The 18,867-nt window shown below is 44.1% G+C and overlaps 1 protein-coding gene across 1 annotated transcript in view; it reads left to right on the top strand.

Moving 5' to 3' along the window:
* Window positions 1–18,867, top strand: part of CFAP54 (cilia and flagella associated protein 54) — a 2,172,274-nt gene that overhangs the window by 18,944 nt on the left and 2,134,463 nt on the right. Inside the window, exon 2 of the mRNA XM_085653834.1 lies at window positions 9,071–9,176. Within this exon, the coding sequence (XP_085509960.1) occupies window positions 9,071–9,176 (106 nt within the window). The remainder of the gene's footprint in view (window positions 1–9,070; window positions 9,177–18,867) is intronic.

The raw sequence follows: 18,867 nt of genomic DNA, 5'->3' as shown, positions 1-18,867 counted from the left end.
CAAGAGTGCCATACTTTTACTCTCTACCTAAGATTCATAAAGAACGGAGGCCCCCTCCGGGACGACCTATCGTCTCAGGAATAGCCTCCGTTCTTGAACTGCTCTCACAATTAGCAGACTAATACCTGAAACCAATGGTCCAAAACACACCAACATATCTGAAGGACACCAGGGACCTGCTGAACCTTCTAAAAGATCAAAGATATTCGGAGGAGAACATGTTACTCGTGGGGTTAGACATAGAAAGTCTTTACACAAGCCTATCCCAACAAAAGACCTTAGACACCCTGGAGTCTTTACTTTTCACCAAACAATGGGATTTCAAAACTCCAAGACATTTTGTCTTGGAATGCTGTATGCTAGCTCTAACGGAGAATTACTTTGAGTACAACAACATCATGTACCAGCATTGCCACGGGACATCTATGGGCAGCACTTTTGCCCCAAGTGTTCCAGGGTTGTACGTCCACTAATTCGAGGAGACTCATATACAGAACATATCAAATCCCTACCAACAGAGGATTTTGCTCTGGAAATGCTATATTGACGATATCATCCTAATCTGGGAAGGTGACATGGAAAGCTTTAAGGAATTCCACAGATGGGTCAACACAAGGGATGAATGGCTCAAATTCACCTACACAGCAGACAAGAAAAGACTGGACTTCTAGACATAACCATCTATGCTGAGGACGACACATTGCAAAACAAAACCTTTTTCAAACCTACATCAAAAAATAGTCTGCTCTCCTACAAGAGCTTTCACCCACGACCACTTAGGGAGAACCTACCTTATAGCCAGTTTCTACGTCTCAGGCGCAATTGTAGCAAAACCAAAGACTACAAGAGACAAGCGGAAGATCTGTGCAACAAACTGAGGAACCGCGAGTACCCGGAAAAAGCCATTAACAAATGTCAAAAGAGGGCCAAAAACCAACCCAGGGAAAGCCTACTTGACACGACACCTAAGGTACCAGAAAAAGACCTAGTAACCTGCGTGACCACTTATAACGCAGCCTCTAACAATGTAAAGAAAATAGTAAACAAAAATTGGAGGATCCTAAATTCTGGATCCTTATGTTGGCCAAAACCGAGATTCGCAAATAAAAGAACAAGAAATCTCAAAGACATCCTGGTACACACCAGACCACCGCCACACACACGAGGAGAAATGATTCCACGACTATGGAATAACCCCCCTGTGTTGGGACACTATCCATGTGGTTCCTGTTCTGTCTGCAATTTGACTACAGCAACTAAAACCATACAACTGCTTCCAGACTTCAAATGGACGATTAGATATCATACTAATTGCAATAGAACACACGCAATTTACATGATCACCTGTCCCTGTTCCCTACGTTATATAGGGATGACATGTCGCAAAGTGAAGCAGAGGATATGTGAGCATAAAAGCAGTGTCACATGCAAAAGAAACACGGCAAAAATGAGTAATCACTTCATAGAAACAAAACACACAGTGGAAGATTTGAAATGGGTTATTTTGGAAACTCTCACAACAAAGACTCACAATGCAGAAAAAGTGCTGTATGAAAAAGAACAGAGATGGGTACATCGCCTTCGAACCAATGACCAAGGGCTCAATGATAATATCCCGTGGCTGAGCTTAAACCACTAAACCTGATTAGGCTATCTGTGAGGTAAAACCCTCACATACCATGACTGCACATTGGGAGTAAGTCCACTCCCCAAAAACCAGTGAACACTAAATATAGAATATCAGTAAAAGTTTCATGCAAAATAGCACGTTGACATAAGACTTCGGTTTTTCTACCTTTTCCTCTTGTTAACAACACCACAGTCACAAAATTAGTGTTCCACCAAAAACACCTTTATGTAACAAAGAACCCAGTGCTTCATGCCTTACAACACCACAATCTGTTTTTTGACAACCAAAACACCACAATGTGATTATATATTTATTTATTTAGATTTCGTAATATGACCAAAAAACGAGAAGTCCAAAAGATCATGAATACTTCTTTCAAAAATAAGTCGCTGTAAAAAGAACCACTCCTAGTCTTTCCTCTAGCCCTAATGCACTTTAAAATGACACCACATGGAAGACAAACATAACAGGGAAGAGGAAGAGTCAGCATAAGTCGTGCTGCACCAGCGCAGCAGGTAGAGAGAAACCACCATGAGATCTCCGGATTTCAAAACCATAACGTACTACCCAACAACATGTTATTTGTGATATGTTTTATCTGTTATTCAGCAGGTAAAAAACCCACTGGCCGCCCGTTGATGTCCAGAAAATAGGACATAAGGTAAATCTATACGGGGACGAGTGAGGGGGGTTGGCCTCAGCACCAAACCAGGCAAAAGGAGTTTATATCCGAAAGAGCTTGACGGGTGGGGGAGCGCTCATACATAAGAACATTTGTTTTACTGTTTTCGCATACCGGAGCGTAACAACACTTAGCGCCACCAAGGTATAACTATTTACCGTATCTACACCGTAACGCTTAGAGCTTCCGCCATTGTACGTTCTCATTTAACTGCTTACACGACCATATCCTGGTGGGTCACATAAGCTTTTACCAACAAATAACGCGATAGCTAAGCGCTGCAGTAAATTGACAAAACGATCTGGAATATTGATCAACGAACAAGTAAACAACATTAGCTATTTGCTAACAGCCACATTACCGTCAACAGTTAGAGCCCATTGCTACACATACTAAAGCCGATTAAGCGAACAGACCCTAACAATTACGTAAATACTAAAATGAACCGCTTTCCACTGAGGGCACATTAATACAACATTGAATCATTTTCCAACTAAACTTACTTGTGATACAAATGTAGAAAAAAACGAATAGAGATCCTTTGCCTAAACGGTCTGTTAAAGGAATTTGCCTTGTTTTGAAGAATTGCCATTTTATAGTTTCTTCTCTGTCTCTGCACATAGACAGCATGATCATTTGGAGAATACAGACTTGATATTCTCCTTCTATGTATGTTTGTCTTGTTTCTTCCTTTTCACAGGTACTATCTGACCTCAGCAGAATCAGGTTAATATACCTGTTTTCACGAAAACCCTGACAATACATGGTCTAAATTCACAGAGACACACACTGTCTCCTACGCTATTTTTTCACTCTAGGTCCTGAAGAAAGCCCACTTGACCCGTACGGGCAAACACGAGGGCTGAAACATGTCGACCTTTTTACGGACATGTTAGGTGCGGGAGATTCATAACAAGTCCCCCTACGCACGGAACTGTTTTTAGAGAATCTCGAATCCAGGCTCATTAAAACTCTTAATCTGGCTATACGAGCTTTTTAACCGTCCCCTTTTTTCCCCAATTGTAACTCACTGCACAAAACCCCTCTATCACTGATCACTACTGCTCTAACCAGGGGTACACCTCCGGGTGGAGGAAGCATAAAAACTAACCCTATGATGATGCTGTCACGTTTTTAAGAGTAAGGCGGAGAATCAAGATATACCGCCACCCCAACCTCTGTACGTGAATGAGGGTTTTTTATCGGTATACTATACGAAAATTTTAAAAAAAACTGGTTACTCAGGACAATTGATCCATTCCCCATTTGATTTTTTGGTATATGAATAAGGAAGCTTAATGGATCGCAGTTCCTTCTTTCTCCCCTCCTCTTGATTTTTTATACTTTTGTACATCCAGAATTGGTTACTGGTGCACCCTTATAAGCCACTCGTATATGGTACTGAGGTACCTAGGGCATAGGTACGCCAGGGTCTCCCATGGGCTGCAGCATATATTGTGCCACCCATGGGAATCAACTTAGTGTGACTACAGGCCTGCCATTGCAGCCTGTATGAGATGGTGCTTGCACCCCTCACAACAGGTATACATTTACTTATATCTGAGGTCACCACACTTAAAACCTATGAGTCACCTCTATGGTAGGCCCTTCAGTCCTGAGGGCAGGGTGCTGGGTTATAAGGTGAGGGCGCCCCTGCATGAGCAGGGCAACCCAACAAATGCCGGAGTTCATTCTTTAGGATTTGTAAGTGTGGTCAGCCATTTTAAGGTTAAGTAGTTGACATCAGTTATTACGAGATGTCAAGCCATATAATGGCTGCACCGAACCTGGTCATGTTTGGTTTCAAACATGTTGGAATCCAACCACAACACCGATTCCGGTGCTGGAAGTATGATCCCATGTACTGTGGGTTTCCTTAGGGGACCCCCCTGTACTCCCGGTAACAGCCTTTTGGGGTCTGTCAGCAAGCTAGTGCTGCTGCCGACCACAGACACGATTCTGCTCCTTTGCTGCTGAGCTGAGATCGACCAGGGGAAGGTAGAACAATAGGTTTCCTGTCACAGAGAGGTGTGACCACCTCCCAGACAGGACTTAATGTATTGGGTTGGGGTGGGGGTTCTTTGCAGCGCCACCAGACCGAATTGAAGGGCACATTTGGTGCCCTTCTTGCATACTCTGGTTTGAGCCAGTTCAGGAACCCTTGGTTCCAGCTCTGACGTGAAACTGGACAAAGTACAGGGGAGTGTCCTCCCCTCTGTCCAGACCCTCCTCTGGGAGGGACCCCTTCCGGCCCCCCTCCCCCCCCAGTCGTTCCAACACTTTCCCTAGGGTACTTAAGGGCTCTCCTGTGAGTGGGTCCTCAGATTCATTGTGGAACAAGACTCCCCTCGGAAACGAAGACACTCTTCGACCGTCTTCAAGTCTTCTGCCTCATCTGTGTCTGTGCTTCATTCAGGTTCTCCCAAAGTCCTGTGGGCTTCAAGGCCATCCAAAGTAATCTTGCTTGGAATGAAGCTGACCGGTATGCTGCTCCTGTCGTCCTAAGGAGTTCCCGAAGCCCAACAACACAGGTGGTGATTCTGCAGCTCCCTAGGGCCCTGCTGGGACCAAATCCCTGTACACAGTGTCGACTTACTGTTGCCAAGGCTTGTTGGCTCTACAGTCCAGAGATCTTTGGGCTACAAAAAGCTCTAGCCTCCAGCACCTCATCCCTTGAAGATCAGCATCCTCACTGCATTCCTTGCATAGTGGGCCTCCATCTTTGGTGAGCTTCCTGAGGTCCTTTTGCGACTCCTGTGCTTTCAGCCTGTGGGTCCTCCTGAGGGTCTTTCTTTGCTGCAGTGGGCTCCCCTGCTTGCTCAAGGCCTGCTCTGACTCTCCTGCACTTTCTGAGCCCCTTGGACCTTGCTGGTCCCAACATTTGCATCTTTTCGCTTTCCACGCCATGTGCGGCTACCAAGGCTTGTTGGTGCTCCCACTGGACACCAACTACCTAGACACCGACATCCAACGTGGGACAGCTCTTACACGGCACCTGGTCTTCTTCAGCTTTGCTTGGTCCTCCCAGCTGCTGAAACAAGATCACTGTCTTCACTCCTGAACCTCCCGACATCGGTGGGCATTGTGCTTCCGTGCCTCCTGGTCACCTCTGAGTGGCACAGACTCTAACCCTTCCGCTTGGAAGGTCTCCTCTACAAGAATACACCCTTGAATTCCACCGGACTCCTTCACAGGCTTCCCCAGAGGCATCTTTTTCAAAGTCTTGCATTGCCGTCTACGGCAGGTTCTGATGTCACTTCACCACTATTCACCCGGCTTCCCTGGTGCAGGTAACCTGGTTCCTGGGGCATTCATGGCTGGGGTGGCTTTCCAACCTTCTGTCTTCCAAAGGCTTTCTTAGGGGTCCTCTAGGATGGGTGCTTCTTCTTTAAAACTGCAACCAGGACTTCTCCATTGACTTCTATTGGGCACATGGCTTTGTTTCCACTCTGCACACAGTCTCTGTGGGGTTCCTGGTTACTTACCTTGGGTGGTTCCTTGTGTCCCCAGCTCCTCTGAGTCTTCTGGTCCAAGTCCCATTCTCCTTTGCAGTTCGCATTTCACTTTCTTAGTATATGGTTTGGTCTCCCTCTGGAGACCAGTGTATATTTGTGCTACTTACCTGATTATTTTGAAGTATGTTTGTGTGTGTTGTTGATTTCTCCGGGTAGGAGATATACTAATTTCTTAGTGACTGTGTTGTGTAATAAATAGACTTATTTTTATAAACACTGTGTGGTTCTTTTTCATCTAATCTACACCGTTGATCAAATGTGGTAAAACAAGCTGCTTTCACACTCCTTCAAGATGAGCCTGAAGGCTGCTCTCCACAGCTACCACTTTGAGAACTTTCTATGGTTATCAAAGACCACTAAAATCACTGTAAGGGTTTCCTGGATTAGTGCAAGGAGCGGAACTCCTTAGAGTATGCACCATATACTAAGCCAACCTCCTACACCGGGGTCCCAATGGTCTGAGACACCGAGTCTCAAGGGTCTGAGAGTCCCACTGCTCCTTAATTATTGCTATTTTTCTGCCAAATGAGGAGATAATGCCAATTTTCCCACCTTGCGTTAGAGCCCATGGATCCCTTGCTACACCACTATGACTTTGTGCTCAAATTGGCAACAGGAGGTGTGAGCCAAGGGCTTTAAGTGGCCCGCATCCTCCAGGTCTCTGATCTGGTAGCATTTTAGAATGGACATGAAACGGGTCCTTATCGGGCCCTATATTCATGTCCTTAAATTTACTGGGAAAACACTGACGATATCTGAACAATTAATGTAATAAATGTTCAGGTAATCCATGTCTGTGATTTAGTTGCCATTTAAATTTCACGTTTTTTACTGAATCTTGCACTCCATTCCTGTTAGCTCTTGCCAGCATGTTGTGTATTTATATTTTTTTGCTAGTACAGCATATTACTCGTGTATAGTGCATGCTTCGAAACGAGTCTCGTGTTTTTTTTATATCGCCCACGGTTAATAGGACTAGAGTTGAGGCTGAAGGCAGTGTGAGTTTCTCACAGAGCCTGTCAGTTGGTCAAAAAGATGTTAAGAATAAATGGTCATCCAATCTTTTGACTTCTTTTCAGAGCTCACACAGACGGCTAGTCACAAAGCCAATAGTCGGCCGGGCTGGTTTTAGGTGTATCTCAGTTGCTGTACTATTATATTGCAATAAGAAATCTCCGAAAGGGGGGGGCAATGGTAGGCCGAGATCTCAATGGGGGAGGCCGTTTCTCCACTGTTATTGGGTTAAACCACAAAGCTGCTTCCGTACACCATAATCATCGGGGTAACAAGTGACATTACATGTCATGAGATCTTTGTGATAGGCAATTTTACATTTATTAAACTCAAGCACGCGTGAATTTAACGTTTCGCCGGTGTCTCGTGCAACTACATAAGTGTATATATTTCCACACCAGCTACTTATTAATGCCTTCCCAGTACCAGTGTCCTACTGTCCTTGCCAATGCTGGAGGGTGTGTGACCGCAGCCCACGGGAGTTTAGCCTTAAAACTACAGCAATCCGCCACGAATGCCTGCCCTCGGTTGCCAACCTGCTCAAACAGGGTAAGATAAAGGTATTTTCCGTGTTTACATAGTTATTATTATCCCAGCCATGATGCCTTGACTTCTTTATTGCGCTAATCAATAACAATTGGAGAAAGCTTCCTACACGATATGATAATGTGGTTTATAGGATGGAGATTAAGGAACAATAACTGACAGTTTGAAAAGTATACATTTCCGATGTTTGAAGAAACAAAGTTGCTTAAATAAATGCCGTATTATGTGGCCTGACCTGCTTCTTTTGCCAGACGTAGAATCACATACATTTGATGGAAGCTGGGTTCTCCTGTTTGTTTTGTAATTTGGCTATACCATCTCATAATCCTAAAATGTTTGAAACATATTTAACATATTTTATGTACATGTATTGAATACGCATTTAATCAGATACATTGCAATTGGTACACGAACACTTCTTTCATAATTCCATAGTGTTTTTTTTAATGTACTTCAAAATATCTTGTAACGTTTGACAACTCTTCCTTGTAAAGCCAGTCATGAGAAAGAACTGGGGCTTACCTTAATATCATGCGATAGTGAGTCCATTCAACTCGAGGGTCATGGTGAAGGTAACTCGCTTTGAAAGTCTGAAACCGCAAGCTGCCCCCATTGATGTGACAATGTATATACTCCAATCTGAGTCATCACTAGGTAGGCCCTTGGAAGGCAACTCTGGAAAAAGAGGATGAAGATGAAAAAGAGAGTGATGGGGTGTTGAGGGAGAGGAATCTGTTTGACAGTGAGAGAATCTCTGTGGGAGACCAAATCACTTCAATTTTGTCTTCTGCCCTTACTCCCCATTTTGATTTGGTGAATTATTAACTTAGAAGAAAGTAGTTTTATATTTGGTGGAGGTATAACGTTTGAGCAATGCAATCTTTTTGTGGTCTGGCACGATGGCACAGCAGTTGCCAGACAATTATGTGATCATCACTAGAAAGGGACTTTGGCTCAGCATACATGTTGGGACCCAGGATTACATCATGTTTTGATTGGGCAGGAATTGTGTGCGTCAATAAAAATAGTGTTTACCCTCCACGCAGATGTGATCATATTGTTTATTTATCCAGGTGCTTAAGCTGGAACATTCAGTGGCACACACAAGACACTGGGGTGCTATTAAAGTCAAAAACTGGATAATTTATGTTGCTTTCCCTCTTGTAGAAGCACAGATGGTAGGGGGAAATCATTAATCTACAAGGATTTTTAGGTCTGGATTGACAGTATAACTCTCACCTGTACTTTTAACTTACACCAATATTATTCTAAAGTTCTTTACTTCCATAGAAATACATATCTATCCCATGCTCTATACTTGTATTGCTTCACATTACCTTACAACATTCATTTAAAGCCAGGCTTATTGGCATTGCCTATGTTTGTTTTTGTTTAAAAGTATGCCGGAATCAAGGAGTGGTTAATTTGATTTAGCTACTTAAGTTATCTTTTAGTGGATAAATAGTATTTTAAAAGTAGAAGACTTGTATAGCTGTCGACTCCTGTTTCTGATCCACCGAGTTCCACAAAACAACCACTTTGTTGTTTAACTGTAAACCATATGCGAAAATGTTGCATTGTAAAATGAGTCCTGCAAAAATGTTTGTTTTAAATTATGTTACACACAGTGCTGAATATGTTATTAACTCTTGCCCTTTGATTATGTTTTTCCCGTTGTATCAGAGCCAGCACTTTGTTCAATATTTGGAACAAATATAAAACACGCCTGCCAGCTTTTTACTACTATGAAAAACTTCTGAAAGTTGGAGAGGAGCTAATGCAAATCAAGGTAAGTCAATCAAAGAAGAATATGGTTTTGTTATTTGCCTCTTCAATACTTATATGCATTTGGACCCTTTCCTGGGTTTGGCTTCCTTGATCAATGACCACTGCTATACAAAGAGCCCATGATTCATATTTCCTGTATGGCCAAGCTCAACAAGCTGAGGCTTCAATCAGAGGGGACTGCTTGGTCCCAGGGATGAGCAAAAGCATCTTAAATGTGTTAGATTATACAAATGGACACTGTTTCAAAGCACCAGAATGTAATCATTTGTGTGCATACCTTTTCTTTAATTTCCCATTGTTTATTGTTGTGGAAAGATCTCTTTATTCAGATGCCAACAAAGGAACCTCTTGGATGTATACAGAGGAAGCTCCATACACATAGATACCTTCTACTCATAATTGGGAGGGTATTATATATTGGAACCAACCCTCTGCATAATCATATCATCCTTGAGATTGTTTGTATTGATTTCATTTTGTTCCCGTAATCCTTGGAAGACCAAGTCACCTGTCAGGTTATGTTTGATATCAGTGTTTGCTGTTAGCTAATCTGGTGTATCTTTAACATTTTTAGAATTTTCCCTTTGCCTTACTAAGTATGTGTTGTGTGTTGTTCCTTTGTTGTATGCCATTGGTAAAGGGAGGAGATCTCTATAAATCATTGTGGGGCTCATTATGCGTTCCGTGTCCCCTGCTGGTGCTGTGTTGTGACTTGTTGTAGTGTTACTTTGAATCCTTTCCCTGGTTACCCTTTCCCTGCTGCTCATCCAGTATGAATGTGATGCATGTATAAAGTTGGAATGCTTGATTGATGTAGTGGAATCATGGAATGCCTGGTGTGGTTGACAGAGAGACCGTTGGAGCGTGTGGGCTGAGCAGAAAGGTGGGGTTATCAACATGCTATCTGTTACTTACTTACCATCCTAATAACCAGTAACTAGCTTAATAAACCTTCTATATATAACCTACAATATGGCTACCTCTGGACTTCTTTTTGATTGCAACATGCTGCTTCATGAATCTGCACGCTTTCAGGATGGTTGGAGCCTGGTCCAGCTGTAACATTCTTTTTCTGCATCTGCTGAGGTGTAAACTAGGTAGTGAGCTATGGACTGTGTGCGGAGAGGTTGCTTCAGGTATATATGCAGTGCACGAAGAATGGAAGTCTGCAGTGGAACCAGGAAATACAATTCTCATCTGACAGGCAAAGCCTGATATAGCTGGCATCTTGTGTGCAGCACAATTGCATTATGTTTGGATGTGATTTATATTTGGGACTGCCACCTTATGTAACGTGAGCAGAAGAGGCTAGGCTGAGGTGAAACTGATATACATTTGGTGCCTTAAGAGTAGAATGAGAAGGTGACATAACCAGATATATTTAGTCTGAACATGGACCTACCATAAATGTAATTCACATCAGTTTCCTGATGGCTGAAGGATCACGTTAATACCTCAAAACAATTGTGTTCATGTCACATGTCACTATGTCCCTCTCAAACAGACAATCCTCTATCTTATCACCAGTTGCCCACAATTCATTTCTGTGCATTGTATTTTATTGCTGCCTGGGGTGGCCCCAGTGAGCACTTAGTCTGCATTTTTCCAAATATTTTTCATGAAAGTGATCCTGTAAAAGTTAGATTCAATCATCTTTCGTTAATTTGCAAGATCTGCATTTGACTATTTGTCAATATTCCCCTTCATTTTGACTTCTTAGTAGTAACACATGTTGTGTAACATAGAGTGCTGTAGCTGATACCCTGTGCACCAGCCCTCTTGAAGCTACATTCATGGGATGGTCCAAAGGTCTTGCGAGTCTGTGTTTGCTAATGCCACTCAAAACAGGAGCATGCCTGGGCATTTCATTTGCATAGATTGTAAATAAGGGAGGTGAGGCAAGAGGGTGGACTTTTGTTGAACTGCTCAGGGAAAATGGGATAGCCAAAGTCGGGTAAAAGCCTTTTGCAGGAGGACGTTGCACAAATCACTTTGAATAACTGGGGGCATTGTTGCAGCGCTAAGGCTAACATAGACTCAGCAGACTCACCAGAGTGGGACCGCTGACCGGGGTGCCTGTGCTGTGTGTCTCCCTCGCCGCTGGACAACGCTGCCGTGAGGGGAGACTACAACTCCCGTGAGCCCCTGCTCCTCACTCTACTTCCACCACCAGCGCGCCCGGAGGCGCTTGAAAAGCAGAAGCTCCCTCGGTGGAGCGGGGGGCATTGTTGCAGCGCTAAGGCTAACATAGACTCACCAGACTCACCAGAGTGGGACCGCTGACTGGGGTGCCTGTGCTGTGTGTCTCCCTCGCCGCTGGACAACGCTGCCGCGAGGGGAGACTACAACTCCCGTGAGCCCCTGCTCCTCACTCTACTTCCGCCACCAGCGCGCCCGGAGGCGCTTGAAAAGCAGAAGCTCCCTCGGTGGAGCGGGGGGCATTGTTGCAGCGCTAAGGCTAACATAGACTCACCAGACTCACCAGAGTGGGACCGCTGACCGGGGTGCCTGTGCTGTGTGTCTACCTCGCCGCTGGACAACGCTGCCGCGAGGGGAGACTACAACTCCCGTGAGCCCCTGCTCCTCACTCTACTTCCGCCACCAGGGCGCCCGGAGGCGCTTGAAAAGCAGAAGCTCCCTCGGTGGAGCGGGGGGCATTGTTGCAGCGCTAAGGCTAACATAGACTCACCAGACTCACCAGAGTGGGACCACTGACCGGGGTGCCTGTGCTGTGTGTCTCCCTCGCCGCTGGACAACGCTGCCGCGAGGGGAGACTACAACTCCAGTGAGCCCCTGCTCCTCACTCTACTTCCGCCACCAGCGCGCCCGGAGGTGCTTGAAAAGCAGAAGCTCCCTCGGTGGAGCGGGGGGCATTGTTGCAGCGCTAAGGCTAACATAGACTCACCAGAGTGGGACCGCTGACCGGGGTGCCTGTGCTGTGTGTCTCCCTCGCCGCTGGACAACGCTGCCGCGAGGGGAGACTACAACTCCCGTGAGCCCCTGCACCTCACTCTACTTCCGCCACCAGCGCGCCCGGAGGCGCTTGAAAAGCAGAAGCTCCCTCGGTGGAGCGGGGGGCATTGTTGCAGCGCTAAGGCTAACATAGACTCACCAGACTCACCAGAGTGGGACCGCTGACCGGGGTGCCTGTGCTGTGTGTCTCCCTCGCCGCTGGACAACGCTGCCGCGAGGGGAGACTACAACTCCCGTGAGCCCCTGCTCCTCACTCTACTTCCGCCACCAGCGCGCCCGGAGGCGCTTGAAAAGCAGAAGCTCCATCAGCGTCGCGGGAGGCGCGCGCGGGCGGCGCCGGGCTGAGCCCGGGCAGAGGGCGGGCCGTCTGTGGCCGTCTGGGGCCTAAGGAGGCCGGGTCGGGCCACCCCCCTTTGCTGTGTTTCCCGGATCTTATGCCGAGGAGGTACGTTACACTCCCGGGACTAAGCCCACTGCCACCTCACTGCCTCACACGGACTGGTTGAGATTAACTGATGGTAAAGACTTATTTTTTTCTTGCTAACATAAACTGAGTTGTACTGTGTAATCTGTCTATTTTCGTTCTGCACCTATCTTCATTCCTCTAAAATGGAAACACGCAAAAGTACAGCGGGCACATTAGACGCTTATCTATTAAGAGCAGAATCTTTAATCATTCAAGAAATCCAAACTACTGAAAGGAGGCTTTCACTAGAACCCTCCTTAAGACCAATCAGAATTCCTGATGTAGCAAACCCACCTCCACCGACTAAACTACCTACTATGATAACTGTCCCTGACCCTTTGGTTCACTCCCCTCCATACTCACCGGGGAGTAAAGGAACATCGCTAAAACTCACCTCTCCACAAGTGAAAGGACCCCTAACACGAGGGAAAAACAAAACTAAATTGAGCACTGGAAGGGGGGTACACAGAAAAGGCCAACTTTTTAAAACAGGGAAGACTTCAGCCCATTTAGTCAATTGTGACATAGGCACACAAACCGAGGAATATAACCAAGCTCCCTCTGTCCAATTAGATACCCTTGGCGAAATGATTGAGTCGTCAGCCCAAAATAGCGTAAAGACAATTCAATTAGCAGTAACTCAAGACATAGAAGAAAAACTGGGTGAAATGATTTCCTTACTCTCTGCCGTTTTTGAAGATAAATTTGTTCAACTTAACAAAAACGCTACTTGATGGCATAACACGACTGAATTCCCCTAGAATACAGTCTGTAAATAGTCAACTTACTCCTCAAAAGGAACAAAATACACCTTTCACAACAGAACATTCTAGTACCCTTTCTGCAAATACTCTCACTATCCCTCCTATAACCAGATCGTTAAAGAATCAGGCCATAAAGGGGGCGTCAAACGTAACAATGGAACCACCTGTAGGACCCCTTGTAAGACCAAACTATAACAAGACGGTTGCTCCCACAACTTCTCCAACTCCAAATCAAGATTGTTTAAATTTACCACCGGCCGCTCGGCCATATGTCTTAGTCCTAACAGGCGTCCCGCCCCTACAAAAAGATACAAAAGAAACATGGGTTTCATTAAGGAATAAGGTCACTAACTGGCTTACCAAAAACACCTATTTTTACCCAAAACACATAAATCAGATCTTGATGGTTAGAAGAGTGGGCTGGATCGGGGACTCCCATAAAAAATGTCCTGGAGACTGCATAGTTGTAAACTTTAAGTCTCCAGGTCTAGTCCGTTCCCTCCTCAGGATTAATAGGGGAATAACACATGGAACCACAAACATCAATCTGGTGTCACTCGATTTTTTTCTACCTTAGTGAGCAAGCAAATGACCATAGAAGGAATGGGTGCATTCTTACTCAGAATAGATTCGAACAACTTGCTACATTAGAGGAGGTGGACTGACAATCAACACCTCACGATAATTCCGCTCCCCTAAGTGTCACCCCGTCTCCTCTTACACCAAACGGCCTCTCTGACTTCCATCATGATAAAGGCAAGACTTCGGCCCATTCTCCTTCCATTTCCCCGGCGCTCATAGATCGACAAGGGATTTTTTCTAAATTTACTAGCACGTTCGAAAATACTTCCCCCCTGACAGACAGACCTTGCAATGAGGGCGACACCAGTCCAATTGTGGACCCTCTCGCGGCTAAATTAAATATCCCAAGGACTTCCATCAGACGTAAGAAAACTTCCCCAAAGAACTCAGATCTAAACATAACATTTTGAAATATAGCGTGCCTTCGACTAAAGACCTACAATGAAGAATGGTTAAAATTCATTAAAGAAAGTGAAATTATCGCTTTCCAGGAGACTTTGGCAATCACCCCTACTCACATAAACGGGTTTAAAACTTTTTTCAGCCCAGCATCACCTTCAACATCAGGCAGAGCAAAGGGTGGATTAGCCATTTATGTTTCAAACCTAATTCCAACTCTGGAAGCTCACCCACTCAAAAACGAGTCACAATACCAGATAATACGTGTAACCATAAGTAGAATGCCACCAATCCTAATAGTCAATATTTACAACAACCTTACAGACCTCAGCTTCATGGAGGTCATAAAAGCAATCCGTGACTTTCTACAAAAACAAATTATGCTCAGCAAAGGGAAAGAACCATTAATAATCTGGGGGGGGATTTTAATTTGACACTATGTAAGAGCACCCTAAACGGCAATTGTGGCTATATTGACCACCTAAACAATAACATCTCTCATTTTTCGCATTCTCACAAGGGGTCTTTTCTAAATGAGACCATGACCCTCCTCCAATTAGCTTTTGCTAACGAACTTACTGTCCCTTCAACCCCCTTTGCTCCAACCATTAACGGTAGAGGATTATCTTCTTGTATCGATTTTATCTTGGCAGGTAATATTTCCCCAAACTTGATCACTGCTGTCACTATTCACGATTGTGTATTCAGCGACCATTTTCCACTGTCTGTTACCATCCAAACTACTGCCCCACGAAAAAAGGCTCAAACAATATATCACGATGAAAACATCTCTATGTCCCGCTTAAATGGGTACGCACTTAAATGGTCAAACATTGATCCCGTCGCCATCCTAGAAACCATAACTAACGCGGCCCGCCCAGCCTTCGTAGTTTGCCTAACGGAGACGTCACCTCCTGGTGAGATCGTGGCTAACTACGAGAAAATAATCTTAGAGGTAAAGAACGCCCTGACAGTGCACCCCACGGGGCAAAAAACCTCAAACGATAAACCTAAGTTCAGATGGTTTAATCCAGCATGCTCTAGAGCTCACAAAATCCTTAAAAAAACTTTTAAAAAATCCCCAAGAAACATCCTCGAGGTTTCAACGGCCAGGCAAACATATAATAAAGTAATCGCATCCAGGAAAAATAACTAAAAGAGGCACACTGGACTGCCCTACACGAAAGCTGTTACAATAAAGATTCGGTTACCTTCTGGGAGATCGTTAATTCCTCCTTTTTGGCGGGACCAAAAGATTGTGGTACACTGGAAACAACCATCTCTGAACAAGAGTGGGTCACCCACTTTTCACAAATTTTTTCTATTCCAGCGGGGAAATGCCGACAGACTCACAGCCCCCCAATGGTCCGAACAAACCCATTAGTCATGGACTTCAACCTCGCTGAGGTGAAGATGGCCCTGAACGTTAGCAGATCAGGAAAGGCCCCGGGACCGGATGCTGTTCCTATGGATCTTTACAAATCAAACATCGATCTCTGGGCCCCCCTGCTACTTAACGTTCTAGAGGCTCTGGGACAGGTAGGATTACCAACTTCCTGGTCAGATTCGATCCTAGTTCCAATTTTTAAAAAGGGAAACAGGAACAGCCCTGCGTGCTACAGACCCATATCCCTACTGGATTCCTTCGGTAAAACAGTAGGTAGAATTCTTTTAGCACGCTTACAAAACTGGGCAGAGGTAAATAATATCTTATCTGACTTACAGTTCGGCTTCAGGGAAGGAAGAGGCACTATAGAGCAGGTCCTGAACCTCACACTATTGAGGGGGAAGTATGTCCTTGCAAAGGGTGGCAGCCTTTGCATGGTATACGTCGACCTATCCGCAGCTTTTGACTGCGTAGATCACAATAAGCTCTGGACCATAATGATACAAATGGGAATTGACACCAACCTGGTTAATTATATCAGGGAAATTTACTCCAATACGACCACCAGAGTAAGATATGGCTCAGGGGGGCAGTTAACGTCATCTTTTGGAATTGAGCGGGGAGTCAGGCAAGGCTGTGTCCTGGCTCCCTTTCTTTTCAATCTCTACACCAACGGCTTAGAAGTAGCCATGTTAAAGGGTAGCCAGGACCAACCATACATTCAATCACGTCCGATCCTCGCTCTTCTTTATGCGGACGACGCAGTTATAGTCGCCCGTACCCCCCTGGAGCTACAACGGGCTACACAAACTTCATGAACCATCTGGATCTAAACATCAATGCCAAAAAGACTTTTATAATGGCATCAGGCAAACCATCTCGTAAAATGAAAAACATTTACCTAAACGACACAAAAATAGAATATACCACTACTTATCCTTATTTGGGAGTCGTAATAGACAACAAAGGTACTTGGAAAAGCGCTACAGAAAACAGAAAATTACAATTTCTAAAAGCAACAACGGCCTTGAGAGCGTTTGCTCGGAGACTGGGCAAAAGAGCCTCTAAAGAAATGCTTGACATTTACAATTCAAAATGCCTCAGTACGGCGATTTACGGGGCTGGGATCTGGGGCAGCGTACGAGTCGATGCAATCCAAAAGATAGAGAACTCCTTTCTGAAATTCCTGCTGGCAGTCCTGCCGTCCACTCCAACTTTTAATATTCATAGCGAATTGGACCTCCCATATATCACAGACGTAATACGAATGCAGCCAATCCTTTTATGGCATTGTGTCTGGTCCACACCGGAACTAAAACTTACGCAGGCACTCATCTCTGACTGCATGAAACTGGAGTATGGGTCACATATCACCTGGCTTTCTTACGTTAAAAACTTCCTATCTGATTTAGGACTTGATCACTTTTTCTCAAACCCTCTTAAAATAAATCTAATCCCCAGAAAGAGACTACGAGATATGTGTATAAGCCATCTAGCAGAACTGCGTCTGACACTCGAATCAAATAAAAATTCAGTACAGCTCTTTCTCCCCATTCACACTATAGATCAAATAGAGCCTTACCTGAACTCCAGCTTAAGTAATTATGAGAAATTTCTACTGACGAGACTGCGATTTAACATATTTCATCGGCTAATCGCCTTCCCTGTGATAAATGACTGGACACCCCACTTGACGCTATGTCCTTGCGATGACCTTTCTGCCCAATCGACCCTACACGTAATTATGTTCTGTAAATATTACACTGAACCAAGAAAGCTATACCTGATTCCATTTTTGAAACAGCTGGGCCTAAAACAATGTCGACCAGCCCTCATGGTTCTTCAAATGTTAGAAACAGAAATATTGGCAAAAAACATGGCAAAGTTCTTAAAATTTTGTGTGCGACACAGAACAAATCTTTAAAAGGAACCTTGCCCCCTCCTTTCTTAACATTTAACAATGACGGCCTTTACGATCCATTTAAACATACCCTACGATGAATTGGGATTACCCTCCTATGCATCCTAAATTTGCTATTGGGGGGTTTGTTTTTGTTCCGTCTGTATAACTTTCAATATTTTTAAGATTTTATATATTGCGAAATGGCCAATTTGCACATATTGTTATCGAGTTAGGTAAAAATACTTTACCTCTTTTTAATATTGATGTTAAATGTATATTTGTAAATGTCTTTTTTATATGTAAATGCTTTTATGGTATGTAAATGCCTTACCGAATAAAGCTTTTCATTCATTCATTTCATTCAACTTGGTGCTTTCTTGTTAATTACAAAATATAAATCCTGTGGTGAAATTTCACCAGTTAGTCTTTTATTGAAAATGTGAGATTCCTATAGCAACCCATTTTACCAGTTGGAATCCATTATGTAACAGTGGAAACTCTCAGTAATTGTTGATTGGGAGCAGTGGGTTTTTGGAAGGCGAGAGGATGATGTTAGTGAATTAGAACAAATGTAGGTACAAGGATTAACATGGAAAGCAGATTGAATGTCAAAGGAATGCTTATTGTTAATAACAAAAAAGTGGAGATTAAAATTCTACACACCTGCGTGAAGTTCTTCACCTCTGCGTTTTTTTAACCATTTTTCCTGAACTGTAGGGTATTTGTAAGCATAAAAGGTCCAATTCACAAAGGTAAACTTCGATGTTTGGTCTAAACTTAGACCAAACGACTACGTTTACGACTTTGGGAATTCACCAAGGGCATTTACGAGTACTAGCTTTATGTCCACACTCGGGCAGAGATCCATCTCTAGTGCGGACATAAAGATAGTACTCGTAAATGGCCATTGTGAATTCTGAAAGTTGTAAACTTAGACGTTTGGTCTAAGTTTAGACCAATCGTCTAAGTTTACCTTTGGAATCTGGCCCAAAGAGTATAATTATTAATGAGTAGAACGTATTGAAAATATGAATGCTTATCAGTGATTAATTTGTAAAATAATAAGCACCTGGGCCCAACCTTTTCCTCAGACGCCCTCAGCCGAGAATTGCAATATTGGAGTTGCTGAATACCAAGACTTCTTAGTCTTGATTCCACCTCCTTCGTTCACCACCCGCAGTCTCTTCCCATGTATCACTCATGAAGGTTCTTTTTCAT

This window comes from Triturus cristatus, chromosome 4_1 (genome assembly GCF_964204655.1).
Source record: "Triturus cristatus chromosome 4_1, aTriCri1.1, whole genome shotgun sequence".
Lineage (NCBI taxonomy): Eukaryota > Metazoa > Chordata > Amphibia > Caudata > Salamandridae > Triturus > Triturus cristatus.
Note: the sequence above shows the minus strand (reverse complement) of the source record. Positions and strands in the feature narration are given on the sequence as shown.